This window comes from Populus trichocarpa, chromosome 10 (genome assembly GCF_000002775.5).
Source record: "Populus trichocarpa isolate Nisqually-1 chromosome 10, P.trichocarpa_v4.1, whole genome shotgun sequence".
Classification (NCBI taxonomy): domain Eukaryota; kingdom Viridiplantae; phylum Streptophyta; class Magnoliopsida; order Malpighiales; family Salicaceae; genus Populus; species Populus trichocarpa.
In genome coordinates this window covers 18,096,811-18,115,970 of record NC_037294.2, presented here as the reverse complement: position 1 = coordinate 18,115,970, position 19,160 = coordinate 18,096,811, and the positions used below count along the sequence as shown (strand labels likewise).

At 36.8% G+C, this 19,160-nt stretch overlaps 4 protein-coding genes across 6 annotated transcripts; 2 read left to right on the top strand and 2 right to left on the bottom strand.

The window, feature by feature from the left end:
- Window positions 1–1,347: 1,347 nt before the first annotated feature.
- Window positions 1,348–4,571, bottom strand: LOC7474409 (probably inactive leucine-rich repeat receptor-like protein kinase IMK2). The gene is made up of 2 exons (XM_024610712.2): window positions 2,275–4,571; window positions 1,348–2,180 (listed from the first exon to the last, which is right to left on the bottom strand). Exons 1-2 carry the CDS (start codon window positions 4,241–4,243, stop codon window positions 1,558–1,560), a joined length of 2,592 nt encoding a protein of 863 aa, XP_024466480.2. The 5' UTR covers window positions 4,244–4,571; the 3' UTR covers window positions 1,348–1,557.
- Window positions 4,572–6,103: 1,532 nt separating this feature from the next.
- On the top strand, window positions 6,104–7,232 carry LOC7474408 (PRA1 family protein B3). The gene has a single exon (XM_002316151.4). It carries the CDS (start codon window positions 6,366–6,368, stop codon window positions 6,999–7,001), a length of 636 nt encoding a protein of 211 aa, XP_002316187.2. The 5' UTR covers window positions 6,104–6,365; the 3' UTR covers window positions 7,002–7,232.
- A 1,065-nt stretch (window positions 7,233–8,297) lies between these two features.
- Window positions 8,298–13,006, top strand: LOC7464612 (uncharacterized). Of its 2 annotated transcripts, none has more exons than XM_002316150.4 (9): window positions 8,298–8,445; window positions 8,744–8,866; window positions 8,971–9,038; window positions 9,942–9,995; window positions 10,234–10,494; window positions 10,602–10,664; window positions 11,314–11,382; window positions 11,465–11,510; window positions 12,712–13,006. In XM_002316150.4, exons 1-9 carry the CDS (start codon window positions 8,412–8,414, stop codon window positions 12,774–12,776), a joined length of 783 nt encoding a protein of 260 aa, XP_002316186.3. In that variant the 5' UTR covers window positions 8,298–8,411; the 3' UTR covers window positions 12,777–13,006. The 2 variants fall into 2 exon arrangements, with proteins under 2 accessions (XP_002316186.3, XP_052312568.1); XM_052456608.1 differs by having other exon boundaries at window positions 8,300–8,449; window positions 8,748–8,866.
- Window positions 13,007–14,082: 1,076 nt separating this feature from the next.
- Window positions 14,083–15,951, bottom strand: LOC7464611 (uncharacterized). 2 transcript variants are annotated; one of them, XM_024609962.2, is made up of 2 exons: window positions 15,038–15,951; window positions 14,083–14,942 (listed from the first exon to the last, which is right to left on the bottom strand). In XM_024609962.2, the coding sequence occupies exons 1-2, from the start codon at window positions 15,892–15,894 to the stop codon at window positions 14,276–14,278; spliced, it is 1,524 nt and encodes a 507-aa protein (XP_024465730.1). In that variant the 5' UTR covers window positions 15,895–15,951; the 3' UTR covers window positions 14,083–14,275. The 2 variants fall into 2 exon arrangements, with proteins under 2 accessions (XP_024465730.1, XP_002315128.1); XM_002315092.4 differs by having other exon boundaries at window positions 14,083–14,921; window positions 15,038–15,950.
- Between the last annotated feature and the right edge of the window lie 3,209 nt (window positions 15,952–19,160).

The following is a 19,160-nucleotide window of genomic DNA, read 5'->3' as shown; positions in this document are numbered from 1 at the left end:
TGCGATGCAACCACAATATGTTAAGGATTACTACACTTGACACACATCAGCAGTTAATTGAGGCTTGAAATCTTCAATTATCAGTTCTTATTATAAGAATAACACATAATTACGAGTTTCAATTCAGGATGAACCCGATCCAAACCCGAGTAGTAAATCAAGTCAACTCAAATTTTAACCCTTTTTTTAACATATTATTTTAATAAAAAAAACTGAGTTTTCCACACCAGGCACAAAACTCAGATTAGCCGGCAGGCAGGGCGGGGTCTCATGATTGGAATAATAAACGAAGTTGCTCTTACGTTCTAACAAGGCATGGCTTAAATACAAGCTACCAAGTCTAATCCATGGCTTAAACTACTGCCATCCTCCCCACTAGGCATTAGGCATCTGGATTGAGCTTTCTCATGAGACAATGTTACCCCTGATAATAATTAATAATGTTGTGGGCTCGTAGCTTAAAGGATTAGCATTGTCATTTCGACAATTCAGGATGGAGTTTTTTCCTAGAATTTAGATAGGCTTTCATTTTAATTGACCGTGCTTTATTTATGACCTCAAGATACCGTGCTTTAGAATTCCTCTCTTTTTGTTCAATCCAAACATCAGGCTGACTGTCGCCGTCTTCCAGAAAGCGTGTGTAGCAACGCCAAAAGGACGGATGAGTTGAATAATCTAGCTATTGGAGAGTTCATACTAAAAAAAAATATTTCTCAATCTAATAGTTGCAAAGTAATTCTCAAACTAGCATACCCCTGCGCAACACGCAACTAGATGTGTTGCGCAGGTGCTACATACGCAACTGTAAATTCAATTTTTCTTCTTACATATCCATGCTTTCCCAAGTTTATATATATTAAAGTTAAAATGCATGTTCGTGTTTTTATCTCTCCTTTCATATACTTATATGCCATGCCATCTTTTTTTTTTTTTTTTTTTTTTTATTACCATTAGATTATTTATGTTTTTTTTTCATGAACATAAGATGTTTATAAAACATAAACTTGCATTTTAACTTGTTGTATATATAAACTTGGGGAAGCATGGATCGAAAGAGAAAGAAGTGGATTTGCAGACTTGCGCGGTACATGTGCGTGCGAATTTACGTAAAGAAGTGATGTGAATCAGCCTTGGTAAAGAAGGGTCATGATAGTGAATTGTCATCTGAAAATTATAACATAGTTAAGTCATGTCGATAATCAACTTTTTATTTTTTATTTTTGAAGGAATTGATAATCAACCTTATCCATATAGGGTCAGTGATGCAACATGATCGGAAAACTGTCCTGTTTTTCAGATCAATTGGAAGAACCTGCAAACACTAACGATAACACTCAAAGCCAAGACTCAATAATGAAAGATTTGTAGATTCATATATATCAGCGGTGCAACATGATCGGAAAACTGTCCTGTTTTTCGGATCAATTGGAAGAACCTACAGACACTAATAATAACGCTCAAAACCAAGACTCAAGAATGAAAGAATTGTAGTGGTCTACTCTATTTCCTAAACTCTCTGGCCACCAAATAAGTAACCCCATTTCTAGAGTCCCTTCCTTAATCACTTGTTGAAGGAACTCCTGCACCGTCATCTCCGGAAGGTCCGGGACTTGCAGCTGTCTCTGGTCTAATCTCTTCCAATTGCTGGAGGACTAGTTGAACTTCTGGTCGTGCTGAAGGTGAGGGATCAACACAATGCAAAGCCAATTTCAATGTGTTGAGCAACTCATCACCGATTATCGAGGCATCTTTCATCAATTCTAAGTCAAAAACTTCGTTAGTCCACTCTTCTTTGACAATAGAGGCAACCCATTGAGGCAAATCCACTCCATTCATTGCCTCGCCAGGAGACTTCCCTGTAAGAAGTTCCAAAATAATCACTCCAAGGCTGTATACATCTGTTTTTGTGTTTGCTTTCTTAAGCTTTGAAAGCTCTGGTGCTCGATATCCTAATACACTTGCAGTTGCAATTACATTAGTGCTGGCAGCAGCTGTCATTAGCCGAGATAGGCCATAATCTGCGATTTTTGCATTTGTGCGCTCATCAAGAAGGACATTGCTTGATGTAAGGTTTCCATGTATGATATTCTCGTTGTTGTGAAGATAGAACAGGCCGCGCGTCATGCCCTGAGCTATTTTCATTCTTGTTGGCCAATCAATTAGTGTATCAGGTCCTCTAGCTGCCCAGAAAGTTAAAATACAGCATGTCACTAGCTGAAGAGAGCGCTTATAGAAATTTAAAGCCAATTAAAAAAAAATAAAAATTTTGCTAACCATGGAGGAATGTTGCCAGACTCCCTTTAGGTATGTAGTCGAAAACAAGAAGCTTCTCTCCTTTAGGTCCCAAATAATATGCCCTTAATGCCAAAAGATTTGGGTGCCGGATTTTACCAAGCACATTAACCTCGCTTTCGAACTCTCTTTGGCCCTTGGTGATCTTTTCTCTTAATCTTTTCACTGCAACTTGATTCCCATCCTCTAATGTGGCCCTATAGACAGTCCCATAAGTGCTCTTTCCCATAATTTCAGCAGTTGCGCACAAAAGATCATCAGCTGTAAAAACCATTGGTCCATCAAAATGGACTAGTTTCCCTCCAGCTTCTCCACCAGATTCAACTTCACCTGCCGCAGGCGGGACCCCCTTTTCGCCTCTTGCCGCTGCTGCCCTTGTCGTGGCTTGACCATTATTTGATTTTGATGCAGCCCTTTTCCTTATCAAACAGCAAAGCAAAATGCAGCAAATTATAAGCATTACAACGAGAAGAGCTCCTGCTGCAATGAGAATTATGTCTTTTGTGCTCAGTTTACGATGATGTTTCTTCGGTTTCTCTGGTGGTGGAACTGGGACACTTGGGGAAGGCGCATGGGAAGGACATGGAGCAGTACCACTGTATCCACATAGTTGAATATTCCCCACGAAAGAGCTTGAATTGAACTTTTGAGATAGAGGAATGGGAACAGGACCTGAGAGGTTATTGTAAGAAACATTGAATGAAATAAGGTTATTTAGGTCGGCAAGGGAATCTGGAATTTCTCCACTGAGCTTATTCTCGGACACGTCAAGTTGTGTGAGTGTAGAAATGTTTCCTATTGTTGCAGGAATGTGACCACTAAATTGGTTTCCCTTCAAGTTGAGGACAGAGAGATTATGCAATCTGCCAATGGCTTCTGGAATTTGGTTATCAAGGTCATTGTTCTCGAGATTCAACAGAACAAGAGAGGATACATTGGAAAGGCTATCAGACAAGCTTCCATTAATGGCATTATTGGAAAGATCAAGTGTTCTAAGCCTAGAGAGCCCCCCTATTTCAACAGGTATAGCTCCATTTATTTGGTTGTGACTAACATAAATATCTTGGAGCTCTCTCAGCTTGCCCAAAGAAGCAGGAATACTTCCAGAAAAGAAGTTATGACTAAGGGATAAGTGCTGAAGTGGAAGAAAGTTACTCTTCTTTTGCGTTGCACCCCAAGAGTTTGGAATGGCACCAGAGAGGTTATTGTATTGAAGATCAAGGAAAATCAGGGAAGAAGAGCTTGTGAGACTAACTGGGATTAAACCCGAAAGTGAATTGTGGCTCAAATTGAGCCTAAAAAGCTTGGTAGAGTTTGCAAGACTAAAGGGGATAGACCCAGTGAGTAAATTATTACTAAGGTCTAGAGTTTGAAGCAAAGGGCAAGAACCTAATGAAGGTGGGATTGAACCTGACAACCGGTTATTGAATAACTGAACACCTCTAAGATTGGGGAGAAATCCCAATTCTTGAGGGATTGAGCCACCGATGACATTGTCATGGAGGCTAAGCTTTCTTAGTTCTTGAAGTTGGCCAATTTTCTCAGTGATTCTGCCTCCTAGTCCTTTCCAAGGAAGCTGGATTACAATAACTTGGCCTTGAGCACACTTGATTCCAATCCAACCACCAGAACAAGCTCCATAGCCACTGTCATTCCAGCTTCTCAAGACGCCTTTTGGATCAACCAGTTCATGCTTGAAGGCTTGCAGTGCTTGAAAATCAGCTTGGGTGACAATCACACCATCCCAAACTTGGCTCGAAACTGGTTGAAATGCAGAAATGAGCAGAAGCTGGAGAAGCAAGAAAATGTGGGTGTATAGAGAAAAGGGATTTTGTAATTGTGACATAATCTTCCATTTCTCCTTCTTCTTATTGGACATGCAGCATGAATCGGCTAGATTTTGGAAAGGGTAGTTGTAAAAACTATTGAGTGATTTATTTTGATTCTCCATAAACCATCAAACAGGTAGAAAAAATGAGATTAGAAATGACTAAACAAGAAGGAAAAAGGAAGGAAGAAAACAAAGATTATTTTGTTTTGCTTGTTTCAACGAAAGGAGAGAGTTTGAGTTTATAGACATTAGTATAGAGGAATGAAACAGGAGCTAAAACACCTGTGAGTGGGTTTTGTAGTGTCAAACTAGAACAAGAGGTGGGTTTCTGTCATGGACCACGTGAAGATCTTACTCACATTAGAGTAGAGAGGGGGAGAGGAGGAATCTTTGTATTGGGAGAGAGAAATCTTGGAGACATGTTGTCAGGGGGAGCCGGGAGGCAATAAGTTGCACTGAGAGAGTGGCTCTTCCTCCTATACAAAATCCCAACGGCTAGTTTTTTTCTTAATCCATAGTTTTCCCTCTTCTCAACGAACATTTCTTTTTTTTTACCAGTTTTTTTATTCATGTGCATTCGTTCATGGATTATACAATATGCTCTTTTATTGCCCTACCGCGCCCCTAACGGCTATCTTCTTTAAAGGGTCAAAATCCAATAAATCAAATGTAAAAACACATCATGTATCCAGAAAAGACAATATATATAATATGCATATAACACACACCCCAGACTCATATATTATCTGTTCTTTTGTTTCTTTGTTTTTTCAATGAAAATTTTTCCGGTTTCATGGATCGATAAACTGACGAGGGAGGTAGATCTTCGTGAGTGCCAGTAGCTACATAAGCTAGGTAACTTCAAAATATTGTAGCAAGAATTAAGGGAGACTAATGATTTAAAGTATGTAGAGGAAGACCTACGCCCGCCCTAAACATCTTATTTCTTATACCTAATTCAAATTTTGAAGCTAGGACCTTCGTTTTAAATATTCCAATATATATCTTGTTCTTTTGAGATTGAATAGCTGGTTTTGGGCTATAATACTAGCCTGAGGACTTGGCACGATGGGATTTGTCTTCAAGAGGCTTCATTTAGTTAGTTAGCGATACGAGGTAAAACAAGACATGTCTTTGTCTCTTATGTGAATCCAAAATTCCTGACAAAAAGCGGGGTTGGTTTCTTTCTTTTGAGGATGGTGGAGTTCTTGCTTAATCTGCACCGTTGGATGGCTATCTTTTCCAGGCTAATATTTTTAAAATTTGCATGGACCTAGAAGAGAAAGAGACACCCACGAGAGGGCCCCTTTAGCATTATTAATGATTAAACTTAACTTGGAAAGGTTAGTCTTTTATAACCTGGAAAGAGTCGTCATCATCATGTTCATGGGGGTGGTCCAGAAGTTCAGATGGGAGATCCATCGTGGTCTTCGATGGACCATTGCATCATATTCACAGGTGTACACAGGGGATTAACCAGAACATGCCGTGGTCCAGACTCCAAAGGCCTTCGACTGTCTAGAAAATATACACAGCCCAAATCTAAAGGAATATTGAAAGTGGGTTTTCTTTGTTGATGGGCTAAGAGATTAACTCTGTTTCAGAGGTTCTCGTAATTTTCTCTACGCACTTTTAAGAGAGTTTGAAAGTGGCTTTTCAAAGTGATTTACTATGTGAAAATATATTTAAAAAAATTAATTTAAAGTAAATTCAAAAATTCAAAAATATTTCAAAAATATTTCAAAAATATTTTAAATATAAAAACAAACGGGTTAGGGGTCAAAATCAAATAAGTCTTGAAGTAGAAGATTTTACTAGAAGAAAATTCTAATTTAGAAGGTCCCAAAAGCCTCAATGAAAAGGGCTTGAAGCCTTTCCACGAGTAAGGCCCAAGAAGAGGCCATCGCAACTGCACGCGAATGATCAATGATGAACGTAGTGAACTGTTTATTGGTCTGTTAATTGATAAACGAAGCGCGTCGTCGCCAATCAGAAAAAAAGATGATTACCGTTGATAAAGAGATCAAATCCAATAGCACCGACAATCACCCCTGTCAACTTCCGTTACTGGATCCAGCGATGCATTCAGTAACTTCCCTTCGAACCTCCAATAAGTCTCTCTTTCTCTCTCCATGCACCAACACCACTGGTCCTCTACTGCATCCTCTCTTGGAGTAAAGATCTCCCAGCCACCTCCACGCCTTTTCCACACCCACGTCTATTGCTCTCACGCGCCGCCAAAATGTCCTCTCCTACAATCCCAATCTCAAATCCCCAAACCCAATCCCCAATAGCAACTCCCGCTTTCCGCGCGTTCCTCTCCCGCATCTCCACCTCCATCCGCCAAGGCTTCTCTCAACGCCGCCCATGGTCCGAGCTTATAGACCGCAATTACATTGCCCGACCTGATTCCCTCTCTGAAGCCGCAACCCGCATCCGAAAAAATCTCTCTTACTTCAAAGTCAATTACATCACCCTACTTGCTCTTATACTCGCCTTTTCTCTCCTTTCTCACCCTCTCTCACTCATCGTCCTCCTATCACTCCTTGCCTCTTGGATCTTCCTCTACCTGTTTCGACCGTCAGATCAGCCTTTGGTTATTCTCGGCCGTTCATTCTCGGACCGTGAAACGCTGGGGATTCTCGTCGTTTCGACAATTGTTGTTATTTTCTTGACTAGTGTAGGATCGCTCTTGATCTCTGCTTCGATGGTTGGGTTTGCTCTTGTTTGTGCTCATGGTGCCTTTAGGGTTCCTGAGGATTTGTTCCTTGATGATCAAGAACCTGCTAGTGCGGGTTTATTGTCTTTCCTTGGTGTCACTTCTACCTCTGCCGCTGCTGCAGCTGCAGCTGCACCCGCTGTTGCCGCTCGTGTTTGATTGTAATTGAACGCCAAGTGTACGGATTGGTTCTGTTTTAAATTAGAGATGAAAAGATTCATCGGTGTCACGATTGCAAAAGATTTGGTTACGATTTTGTAGATTGAATGAATTGAAAATTTGATGCAGTATAAGATCTTTCCAGTGATTGATTTCGCAATGTGGTTTTGATCTTGTAACGATGGATTTGATATTTTCAAGTACATGCTTATTGTTTCTAATTTTAGATTATTTCCCTTGTATTGTTGATGACTAATCATTTACCACTTAAGAACCAATTATTATTTTATTTTGGGAAAATCATAGTGATGGCAAGGATTAGGGTTGCCCAAGTTATGATAAATAGCTGTTACTGGATGCCTTGAAACCTGACTTGTGCTAAGAGTACTGCTACAGCTCTTGACACAGTTGAGACCGGGGAGCGAAAGCTGACCGATTTGAAACATCATCCACGAGAAAACCCCCTGCCTTTGGATCCAATTGTATGGCTTTTTCATGATGTCAATATAAAAACGTATTCCCCACTCCTCGATCAATAACAGCACGCGTCATAAGAGTGTCGAGTGCCTTTTGATCTTTGGATATATTTGAAGAAGGAAAAAAACCCGTTAGCTTGGGTTTACTGCTGGGTTCGTTCCCAAGGTGCATCGATATTGTTCCGACTTGAAGAATCTCCAGCACCACCCCCAACGCGCAAGTATTGTTTATAGAATATTACTTTCTTTTTTCTTTAACTAAGTTCATAAGAAAAACTTGAGAGGGTTGATTTGATTGAACATGTTTCCCCAGCTTTATTCTTAGGCTTCAAACCTGCGGTAAAGTTTCATCAAGTTTTAGCACGAATGGCCTGTGTCTGATTGAACTTTTTAGTATACAAAATCAGTTCAGATGAATCACCTAGCTGTAGAGCTAAAATTACCGAAGAGAAAATTGTTTGTTTGCAGAAAGACCTAGTCCAAATAAATCTAAAATTACCCATCGATGCTAGTTTTATTGATGAGATAACATTTTCACATCTCTACAGTTTTTGGTAGAATTTGTGACTTAGACCAATTCTATTACCAATTTCCTGTACATCATTACTAAAATCAAATAGCTGAAGGGTGAAATTGAATAATATTAAACCTTAGGGACTAAATAAGAACAAAAATATAATGTCGGGGATTAATTTGTATAATTGTCTTGCGTTTTAATGGGGGTGGAGTGGAGAAACTGAGGAGAGTGGGTGGACGGACATTATAAAGGAAGTGCCTAATATCTGTATGAACCGTGGGGGGTGCAGGTGCAGCTAAAGCTAACTGAACTAACTACCAATTTCGGAAAGCTCCTCCATCCTCAATAATAAAAAACTCGCTGCTATCTTCTCTTCACATTACACAAGCATAGCTCAAATTCTTCATTTCTTCACCAATGGAATCCTCTCTTCTTCTTCGATCCTTTCAATGTAACTCTCTCTCTCTCTCTCTCCCTCCCTCCCCTTGCATTTGTGTATTTTTCGGTTAATTTGCCGATAATTTGTTCCTTTTTATCTTTTCTATGTAATTAGGTCCAAATCAGGTTGCAATTAGTGATGTCTTTTGTTTATTTGTTTATGTTTATGAGGCTAAAACTAGAAAGGAGAGAGAGATTTTTTATAATTAAGGCGCGTTTGGCTGAAAATTCATAAATTTGCATTCCAAGTTCTTTAGTTATCTTGCTGTTTTTAAACTATAACTATTTAACCTTTGAAATTCCTATGGCAGGTACCCTGCACACTCAAGGTTTGACTGTTGGGAGGAAGCTGATATCGTATCCAGTAAAGAGAGATCGAAGACTAGTATCCTGTGTTAAAACATCTGAAGCTCCTGCAATAGCCAAGACTGACGGTGAGTTATGTTTTTTTTTTTTTTGTTCAATTAATGTTTGTATATTATTATTATTAGAGTACATTTATTAAGATTTGCTGCTACTGATGAGGCGTGCTTGCTAGATTCCAATAAACAAGGGTCATTGGAGAAGAATTCTCAACGAAATGCAACTTTTCCAAATGGATTTGAAGTGAGTTTTTTTGCCTCTTTGAAGGCTTATTAATTGCTATCCTAATTTGTTGCTATTAACTTGTGAATTTATTTCTTATTAATAACTAATGTCATTTTTCTGCTTTCAACTACTTTATGTTGTTCTGATCACAATTTTTAACTGCTGCTTATTGTATCCTAAATAAACGTGGATTGATTCTATTCTTCATGCTATCAGAGATAAATTGAAGATTTTATTTGGCTGCCCTTGCACTGAGAAAGCTTGACTAATAATTTAAATCCTCTTCCATTCCAAGAGAAGTTGAGATTTAGGAGACATAGTAACCAAACTAGAGATCGATTGTGCTATCTCTCTCTCTCTCTTGTTAGAAAATTATGTAGGTAATGCATCGATCATCTTGAAACTCAGTTACTTGCCTCTAGCAAAATTGTTGAAACTTGATGTGGGATATATGGATTTGGACTTCCAGCTTAAAAAAGTGATTAGATGCTTCATTATGGGCTGCATATAAGCTTGTTAAGATCATTATAGGCGCTGTCCTGATAGTAGCCAATGCTTTCCCAGAATCACAAAACTAACAACTAATATTAGTCCTGCCAGTATTTGCCCTAGCAGGCAAACGATGGTTTCAGATTTGATTTTTACACCAACTCACCTTTGGGATTCAGGTGTTTGCAAAACTATATTTGCTTCTTAGCGTAATGCTTGACAGAATGCTTAGGCGATGGCCTTTTCTGTTTTTAGTGTTTTCCTTATGCTAGTTTGATTATATATCATGGCTTTTGTTTTCTCGAGAAGGCTTGATTCAAAGTCTCATTTTGGTTCGTTTGCCATTGATAATGAATATTTCATTTTGATCTATACCTGTTTGCGTCTTTCTGATATGAATCTTTCTTGTCTATTGTTTTGAAATCATCAAAGGCATTGATACTAGATGTCTGTGACGAGACCGAGGTTGCTGAGCTGAAACTTAAGGTGAACTCCTGATCCATACTGTGCTTGTTTTTGTCTCTCATGGAACACCATTCTTATTTCTTACCCACATCCTTAGAAATGCCTCTAATTGTTAAAAATAAGGTTTTAACACCTCAGCAGAAATAAAAATAGTAGTGACACAAGCTTCCACTCCTGCAATTTCCTTGAATCTTTGCCAGGTGCAGGTTTTCAGCCTTAATAATACATGATATGACTGTTTATCTGCTGTTTGTGATAGGTTGGGGACTTTGAAATGCATCTGAAGCGGAACATTGGGGTTGCAAAAGCTCCCTTTACATCATCAACACCACTATCACCACCACCTATTCCAACTCCACCAATGGAGTTATCAGCAGCTGTTTCTCCAGCACCATCGCCATCTAAATCCTCTGTCGAGAAAACCACTCCCTTTACAAATGTCTCCTTCAGGAAGTCATCTAAGTTGGCAGTGTTAGAGGCTTCTGGAGCTAGTGGATATGTTCTAGTTGCTTCTCCAACTGTAAGTAATATTAACAGAGAGAAAAAGGCCAATTTCCCCTTTACTTGTGAAAAAGCCTTTAAGAAGACATATGCAATCGATATATATATATAATTTTTTTTTGTTAGGTTGGCTCATTTCGAAGGAACAGAACGGTGAAAGGAAAGAAGCAGCCGCTTATCTGCAAAGAGGTACATGTGCTCACACCACTTCTCTCCATCAGATATTTTGTATTTGTTGAATTATCATGTTTATTGCCAACCAACTCCTTTTTTGAAAATTTGTCAGTTATTTGATAACTATTTTCATTTATTTCAGCTATGTGTCATTTGCCAGTTAATTTGATTGTAGATGGTTGGATAGTCCCAGGGTGATGAGACATTGCTTGGATTTATAGTACATGTGGAAGTAATTATCCATTACTGATGGACTGCACATAAGTAACTCTAGTTATGCTCTGCTCATTTATTAAAGGAGAATAGCCATGTTAATGAGATTAGTATGCGCAGATAACTGGCATGTGCTAGGAATTCTGTAAGATCTGAATCTGGAGATCTCAAATTTAAAATGTGATCCAGATCATTTTTCCATCATCAAAATTGTGGCCTGGCATGCGGTGATGTTTTTTTTGCTCTCAGCTGATCATCTTTACCATCCATTGCAGGAATAATTTTTTTGAAAGATATCTTTAAACCTCATTATCATGGCATCACATTCACTCTTGACATTTATGTTGCATTAATTTAAAATAATCCAAATGTTGAAATTAATGTTGCACAATGACTTCATGTCTTCTATCGCCTCTTCTTTATTCTGAACGTTTTAAATTCAAATTTGTAGGGTGATGTGATTAAAGAAGGACAAGTGATAGGATATTTGGATCAATTTGGCACTGAACTTCCTGTGAAAGTAAGTCTCCTATTTAGTTTCTTCAGACCAGAGTTCGCCTTGATAATTGATTTGTCTTATACTTTTGTTGATGATTGAGCAGTCTGATGTGGCGGGAGAAGTATTAAAGCTCCTCTTCAATGATGGAGGTAACACATCAACCATTTTATTGTCATTTGTAGCTTTTTAGCATCTTAATATTTTGAATAACTTGCAAGTCAACTTTGCTTTGACACTAACGAACATATAGGCACCACTTATGGAGCCTAGCTGGGTTTAGAATAAATCAGGCTACGAGTGCCACCCAAGAAGCATAAGTAAAGGATATGAGTTTTGATAAAAATGAGTTAGACAAGGGATGCATTCCCAAAATAAAAAAATAAATAAAAATAAAAAAATTAGTGCAAGCAATGAGTAATTAGGTCTCTGAAAAATTGTAGGTAACTTTATACCCTATAAAGATGTTTGCCTAAAGTGCAATGTTTAGCACATGAGTTTTTGATTAAAAAAAAAATGAGTTACAAAAGGGATGCATTTAAAAAAGAAGAAGAAGCAAAAGAGCATCATTTGAAGAACATAAAGGGGTCAGCAAGAGTGCAAGCATGTGGAGAGATGCCAAGGGAGAAACGGGAATAAAATATCACAGCATCTTTCTATCTATAACACACTTCTAATATAAGTATCAATCTACTATTTCTGATGATTTTGGGCATATTTTGTGAGTGATGTGATTAAATGCAAGTTATAGGTTTTTTCATGCAGAGTTTTAGGAGTTTATGCATTTTCCGCTGAGGCTCAAACATGTGATATACCTTTTTAATTACTTATTAGGGGAAAATGTGAAAGGGAGGGGTCCACTTAATTATCAGGATAGATAGGTGTCTAGCTGTGTCAACGTAATGTTGCAGCTTGGTCCTGGAACACACTGGTCGAGCAAAGTTTTACTCACTAAACTCCACCCTTCCTTTTCTTTTAATGGTGGTGCTTTTATGTGAGGACTATGCTCCTTATCTTGAATTCTGTAGCAACAGAATACTTTTTGGTGGGGATTGGACCAGTCGCTTCCATTTGATCTATGACCTTATTATTTGGTGGCTAATTACCTTGGCAGTGACCAGTTTTGTGAAATTACTTGACATTGCATTAGAATTTAGAATATACAGTTGTGGCCTATTAAATTGTTAAGTCAGTACTGCGAAAATCTTGGAACTGTACTGAGGCATTGATGTTGGTGCAACATAAACAACTACAGTTGATGGATTGATATATTATCTGGCTGTGAATAAACTTATCATTTATTTATTTTTTGGTTTTTGAGGAACTGATAATCTTATGTTCGGTGTAAAACAGATGCAGTTGGTTATGGAGACCCTCTTGTAGCTGTCTTGCCATCATTCCATGCTATCGACAAGTGACCATACTGTCTCTGGTAACTTTGATGCAATTATTGGGAAGCCCTGAATATTACGTTCGCTATTGTAGGTCAGATTGAAAATTTTAATTTCAAATGAATGGTATCTTAACCAAATAATTTATTCAATTATGATGAAAAAATCAGCAAAAGAAGAAAGTCACAATCAAATATGAAAACACAGAGACAAAATATTAGATTTTTTATTTTATATTAGTGCTAATATTTTTGTAATGGCGTTTATATTTAAAGTGTTAGAGCTTAAAGGATATAAAATATGGTTTATAATTTATGCACATGCTTTAAATTTTGAATACACGACAACTACATCCTATCAAAAACTCAATTGAATTAGGCCGATAAAGGTGTCAAAAGATAAAAGTTTATATCACTGTTAAGTTTTTTTTAAAAAAAACTCATTTTCGAGCATAATCAAACTCACCGAAAATTGTATTTCAGAAAAAAAAAAAAAACTAGAAAATAATTCATCTTCTTTAAATCCACTCTTTTTTTCCGACAAACAAACGAAGACATTATAGGCAAATTCAGCTAAATCTCATTTCCTTGTTCGATTCTACATAAAATGATTTTTATATCTTAAAAAATTATCGTTTCATCATTAGTTTATTCTTCCTAATTTACTTTCTCCGTCCGGAATTATGCTAGGAAGAAAAAAGAAAGGGGGAATGCAAAATGAGATCGGGAAAACTGTGAGGGGTCTTCGAAGGACAGAAAACGGGGGATATTTAGGCCTCGTCCATTGATCCAAACCTAAATATAAGGTAGAAGGTTGAAAATGCTGGTTAATATCAAGAATTGATCCAAGAAATGGGTTTCTTGATGGGCCTCATATGAGACCACTCATCCAAAGCTGGGTATAATTCAGAAAAGCAAAGTGGATCTGCCCATATTAGTATTATCCAATTACAAAATTCGTCAAACAATTTTAAATTAACCCGAGTCCGTATAAAAAAGAGCTTAATTACCTCAGAAATGGAGGGGGTGTTTCGAGGGGGACACACAAAAATAAACCTATTTGGTTTCATCCCTCGAAAATAATTTTTAACCAGGGCTAAAATCTTGATAAGACAAGTTGTATACATTAGTGGCACGATTAAATTTAGTTAATTACATTTTAAACTTGCTTCATTGCTTTGTCACGCGGATATAATATATATGTGCTGGCCCTGCTGGGTAATGCTTATCTTATTATTATTATTATTATTATTATTATTATTATTATTATTATTTTTGCCGAGTGAATTCGAGATATAATGCTTATCTTCATTGCTTTAAGAGACTGTACAATATTGATCTCAACTCAAGTACTGGATATATTTGATTTATTTCGAGCATTCATTCCCTTGCTTGAATGTTATCCGCACTTGCTTATGATATTTATTACATTTCGACGTACGTTCATGGTCAAAATGATAAATACACAATGATATGCGCTTCTTAATTAATTCTAGCTGGAACAGAAGTAAGAAACTGATAATTAAGTTAGGATGGTGGAATACTAAGATGAAGAATTTCCTTAAATTGCAGTCTCCTAGTCTCACTATACGCTGTTCTATACTTATTAGGCCAATACGTTAACCAAATCCACCCTTTAATTTCCCATTCCATTGTCTTCCCCATGGTACTTTTGTCCACCTTCCACTGCACACTCTTTCCATACTCATCACCGGCAAAGATCACCCCTCCTTGCCTAGTGAAAGGCCGGTAAGAGCTTGAGTACCGGTTTTTGAACCATGCCTTGGGTTTGATCAATGCCGTCCTTGGAGGTTTGTTCGAGAAAACCTCTCTTCCATCCATGTTATCATGAAGAAACCAATTCATTATTGCACTGGTACCATAAACAGATTGCTCAAACTTCCAAGGCTTCAAGCTCATTGACACTGTCTCTCCTGCCGAGACCTTCAGCCCCAAGAAACTGTTTGGTGGATCAAAAGAAGTTTCTATACCTTTTTCCATTTCAATCTCTCTTGTTGGATTAGCTGAAGACTTGCCTACTGAAACGCTTATTATGTTGGTTTGAAGAATTGGAGTGAGATGCAACGATATTCTCGAAGGGAAATGCTTCTCATCAGTCCCAGCTCCCTGTTCAGTCATGAGGGTTTCATTCACTAGTCGGACTACATCACACCTAGCAAAAGTAGGAATATCTCTGATTAAAGTTGAAGATCATCAGGCCACCAAGAATAATACTAATTCATTTCAATACGGTCCACATATGCCTAAAGAAATATATATTATCAGTACCTTATGTTATCCGTGTTTACAATCACATCCACCCAATTTTCTTGAACGATGACTTTGTAGTTAAACTGGATGACACATTCAAGTTGGTGGTATTTCAGGGAGAAAAGAAGCCTCTCGTGAGCTGGAGGATTGCTTGAACTTTCGATATCCATGGCTATGACAGGACAATATAATTGAACTTTCCATAATCCCGGTGTTGAAAATGAGTAAGAAAAGAGTGGTGATGGAGTTTTGAGAGTGTGGTGGGACGCTTGGAGCTCTGCAATCCAGTTTGTGATTGCAAGATTTAAGGACCGCATCCACTGCTCTTCTAGATTGGATCCCATGATTTTCATGAGTGACTTTGATGCTCCCCGCAACTGGCTATCAGTCAATTGATTCTTGAGACTAGCAAGACATTCAGAGCGTAGATCTGCAGGAGCTTCGTAGATGCAAATGAGGAGTGAGAGTGTTAGAAATGCAAGGTTGAACGTATCTTTTAAGTGGGAAAGTACCGAATCCGTTTTGAGAACTTTGGTGGAGGAGCTACATGACTTGTTTGAGGCATAACCAAGGACATCTTCAATAAGATTGATTGAGAGACTAGAAATTGTTTCATCATCTAATAACTTCAATGATTTGGGGTTGGTTTTGATTGGTTTTGAGGACCAAAGAGATATAGGGAGATTGAGATCTGCAATGATAGAGAAGGAAATAGTTGGAGATTGTAGGTTTTTGGCCACAGAAAGATTGAGGGATGGCTGGAAAGAGCCGGAAGAACATATGCATATGGACAGGGGATTTTTTTCTTTCCATCGAGTGATTGGTGGAAGGTTCTGAATCCAAGCAAGAACATCAGGATAGCAACAAGAAGCCATGAAAGCAGCAGCCTAAGTTGAACTCCTCTTGCTTGTCTCTTTAACAATTTGATAGATAAACTTCATATTTAAAGACAACTTCATTCATGAAAGTAAATAAAGTTGAGATTCTAATTGGGAAGAAATGTCAAAAGTGAAGCAAATAATATTAATCAAAAGGTTAGATGATAGTGCTAAAATCCTGCCTAGCCTAGGGGAATACTTGTAAGATGGCTAATTGTACAAGAAAATGAGCATGGAATCACTCTAGCTGAATCCGCTATGCATGCTGCGAAATGTCCAAGTCCTTTGTACTTGCTATATATGCATATGATACAATTAAAGGGAAAGTTCTGACCAGTTTTTGGTTGATCAGCTAGCATCAGATGCCTAAATCCTTTCAAAGCATGATTATGTTACTGTATCGCGTTATTATTTACTGCTAGTACTGATATTGTTTGGAAACGCAGATCAATCCGTGTTTTTAAAAAATTTAAATTATTTTTATTAAAAATTAACTTTTTTATATGTTTTGGATTATTTTAATGTGTTAATCTTCAAAATAATTTTTAAAAAATGAAAAAATATCATTTTGATGTATTTTAAAATAAAAAATACTTTGAAAAGCAACCGCAACCACACTTCTAAACAAGTGTATAATACAATCATGCATTTTTTATTAGAGAATTAATTGTATTATCAAAAAATTAGTAAATACAAATGAAATTATTTTTTTTATCCAAAAAAATTAATTAGAAATCATGGTGATGAAATTATTATCTAATTACCGACGGAAAATTATATCCATAAAATATAAAATTAATTCTAGTAGTCTTGATAATTATAGCTAAAACAATTGAGTAATTCCTTTCTGGTTCTGTCGTGTGTGTACAGTGACGAAAAGTACTAAGAGCTACAATTTGCAAGTATTTATTATTAATATTATTAATGTAGGTTTTCATATCAGTTTACGTGTATATCGATTAATTCTACGGGTCTTAAAGTTAACGATCATATAAATCTTCAGTGGTCACAAAAAAACTCAAACTCGTGACTATTATAAAACAAATCTAAAATTTAACTAGTTGATTTACCTCTATCAGAATTGTAAGTTTTCTTCTTTGTTTGCAAAAGAAGATTACAACTAATAGCTGGAATTCAGTAAACTAACTTTAATCGAGAGTCGTATGCAATGCAAATCAATAGGTTTAACGTCCTGGAAAGATATAATTCCAAAAATAAGCAAGAGGATATATTATATATAGTTGTAAGTTTCGGTGCTGATTAAATTTGTCATTTATTTCTTCCCATCAGCTGTCACAACTTAATGTATTGTTAGCTTCTCTTGCTGCAATATGGATTATACAACGTACTAACAAGCTTTCTTCACTCTCTTACCTTTTCCAATATACAAATAATTAGCATTAATCAGTTACAAATTAATCTTCTGCAAATTATACTTTTTTGGCGTAATTAATATTACTATTAAAACCGGTGGACAGGCTCCTTTTGCTATGTATATATATGATCCTGCGCCAATTTGTTCTTCTCAAGTTAAGCATTCTCTCTTTTTTTAGTTATGCTTTCACTTCGAGCATCGTTATTCTTATACACTGCCAGTTCTTATTTATCTCCAACTATGGCAGATCTTCTCTAGACAGCGTGCGAGAGGACTACAATCATATTTAATTTGCCAATGATCAAGACAATTTGGATCATAGGCCAATTTTATTCTTCATGATTCTTATTTATGGAATCAGATCCTCCCATACTGGAAAGCAGCAACATTATTGGTTCATATTTATATTATTAAACTGGGATTATTCTAAATAATAATAATACAAGGACAGGTTAAAAAAAAAAGTCTTTAGAGGTCATTTTGCAGACAAAAATCAAGAGCATTCCTAAAGATCATAGTTAGAAGAACTTATTAGAGGTCTAGGAGCTGATCAAATCAAGCTTTGAATACTTTTAAAAACAAATTAAGATAATATTATTTTAAATAAAAAAATAAAATTTTTAATTAATTTAATCTAGATTAAGTTTCAGGTCAACAAGCAGCTAGAAATAAAAAAGTTGCAAGCTCAGTATTTTTAACTCTAAAAGAATGTTTAAGAGTGTGGTTGTTGTTGTTTTTCAAAATGTTTTTTATTCAGAAATGCATCAAAATAATATATTTTTTTATTTTTTTTAATTTATTTTTAATATCAACATATCAAAACGATTTAAATATATAAAAATTAAATTAAATAAATAAATTTTAACAAATTTTTATTTGTACCACAATCCTAAGAAGGGAATAAGACAGCCTACACACGCGAAAAAAACTGAGAGAGAGGAGCTGTCCCAAGCAAAAAAACCATTGCAGAGCATCATGTTGCACGCGCCGTCCTGGTCAGGGATACAAATTCACTCACACACGCCACTATCGGTGAACCCGTGGATTACAGTAGCTTACTTTAACAAGTGAACCAAAGGATTTGGCTGCAGGATCCACTAAGAAAATACAGGAGCTTTTCTTTAAAAAACTTGAGTGGCAAGCAACTGATGAAGCAGATAAAAACTTGCAGAATCCCGGCAGTTTGGTAAATATCAAATTGAAAAGGTTGGATTCGAACTTGTACCAATAAAGATCAACTAATGTTGATGTTTAGTCACATACTTTTGGATATGGCTGCATTAATTATTAAAAAATAATAAATAAAAAAGAAACCCCGCTAAGAAATGAATCATTTCTTCACCAAGGAAATTAAAAGAGTGAAGATACCAAACAATGGATGTGGCCTTGGAGAATCAAATTATGCTTTTCAGCTCTTTACGACATGATTATATTCTTTAGTTAGCCAATATCTATCTTCTCCTTCTTTTCTCTAAGATGCTCTCTTCAAATCTCATGGCTGGCAGCGGCAACAGAAAACAGTAACAAGACCCAGCTTCCCCTGAGATATGGCAAATCAGCTGAAATCGCTCAATACCTATTTATAGATATCCCTAAAAGCCTATCAAAGCGGCACTGGGCTGCCCAAATCTGAGCATGCCAATAGCCCATTACAAGCAAGCCCATACCATATGTCCAGTAAATCTCCAGACAATTTTTTTCTTTTTTAAGGAAAAAAAAAACAAGAAAAAAAAGTATCAATTAAACAGGAAGCTCGGAATTCTCAGTAGTCGGGACTGGGAGCGGAAACTTTTCTCGGGAGGGATGCATTTGATGTTTTGTACGCAGGCCGTGCAAGTGATGTATTTGATGTGTGTATTTATGATGTGCAAATGATGTATTGAATGTA

Bases quoted from the DNA above. Each gene is read 5' to 3' on its own strand.
- LOC7474409 (XM_024610712.2), bottom strand. From the start codon at position 4,243: ATGGAGAATCAAAATAAATCACTCAATAGTTTTTACAACTACCCTTTC. The intron at 2,181-2,274 runs GTTAGCAAAATT...CTTTCTGGGCAG, and splicing joins TCTGGCAACATTCCTCCATG to CTAGAGGACCTGATACACTA.
- LOC7464612 (XM_002316150.4), top strand. From the start codon at position 8,412: ATGGAATCCTCTCTTCTTCTTCGATCCTTTCAAT. The intron at 8,446-8,743 runs GTAACTCTCTCT...TTCCTATGGCAG, and splicing joins TCTTCTTCGATCCTTTCAAT to GTACCCTGCACACTCAAGGT. The intron at 11,511-12,711 runs GTAACACATCAA...GGTGTAAAACAG, and splicing joins GCTCCTCTTCAATGATGGAG to ATGCAGTTGGTTATGGAGAC.
- LOC7464611 (XM_024609962.2), bottom strand. From the start codon at position 15,894: ATGGCTTCTTGTTGCTATCCTGATGTTCTTGCTTGGATTCAGAACCTT. The intron at 14,943-15,037 runs GTACTGATAATA...AACTTTAATCAG, and splicing joins GTAAACACGGATAACATAAG to AGATATTCCTACTTTTGCTA.
- LOC7474408 (XM_002316151.4), top strand. From the start codon at position 6,366: ATGTCCTCTCCTACAATCCCAATCTCAAATCCCCAAACCCAATCCCCA.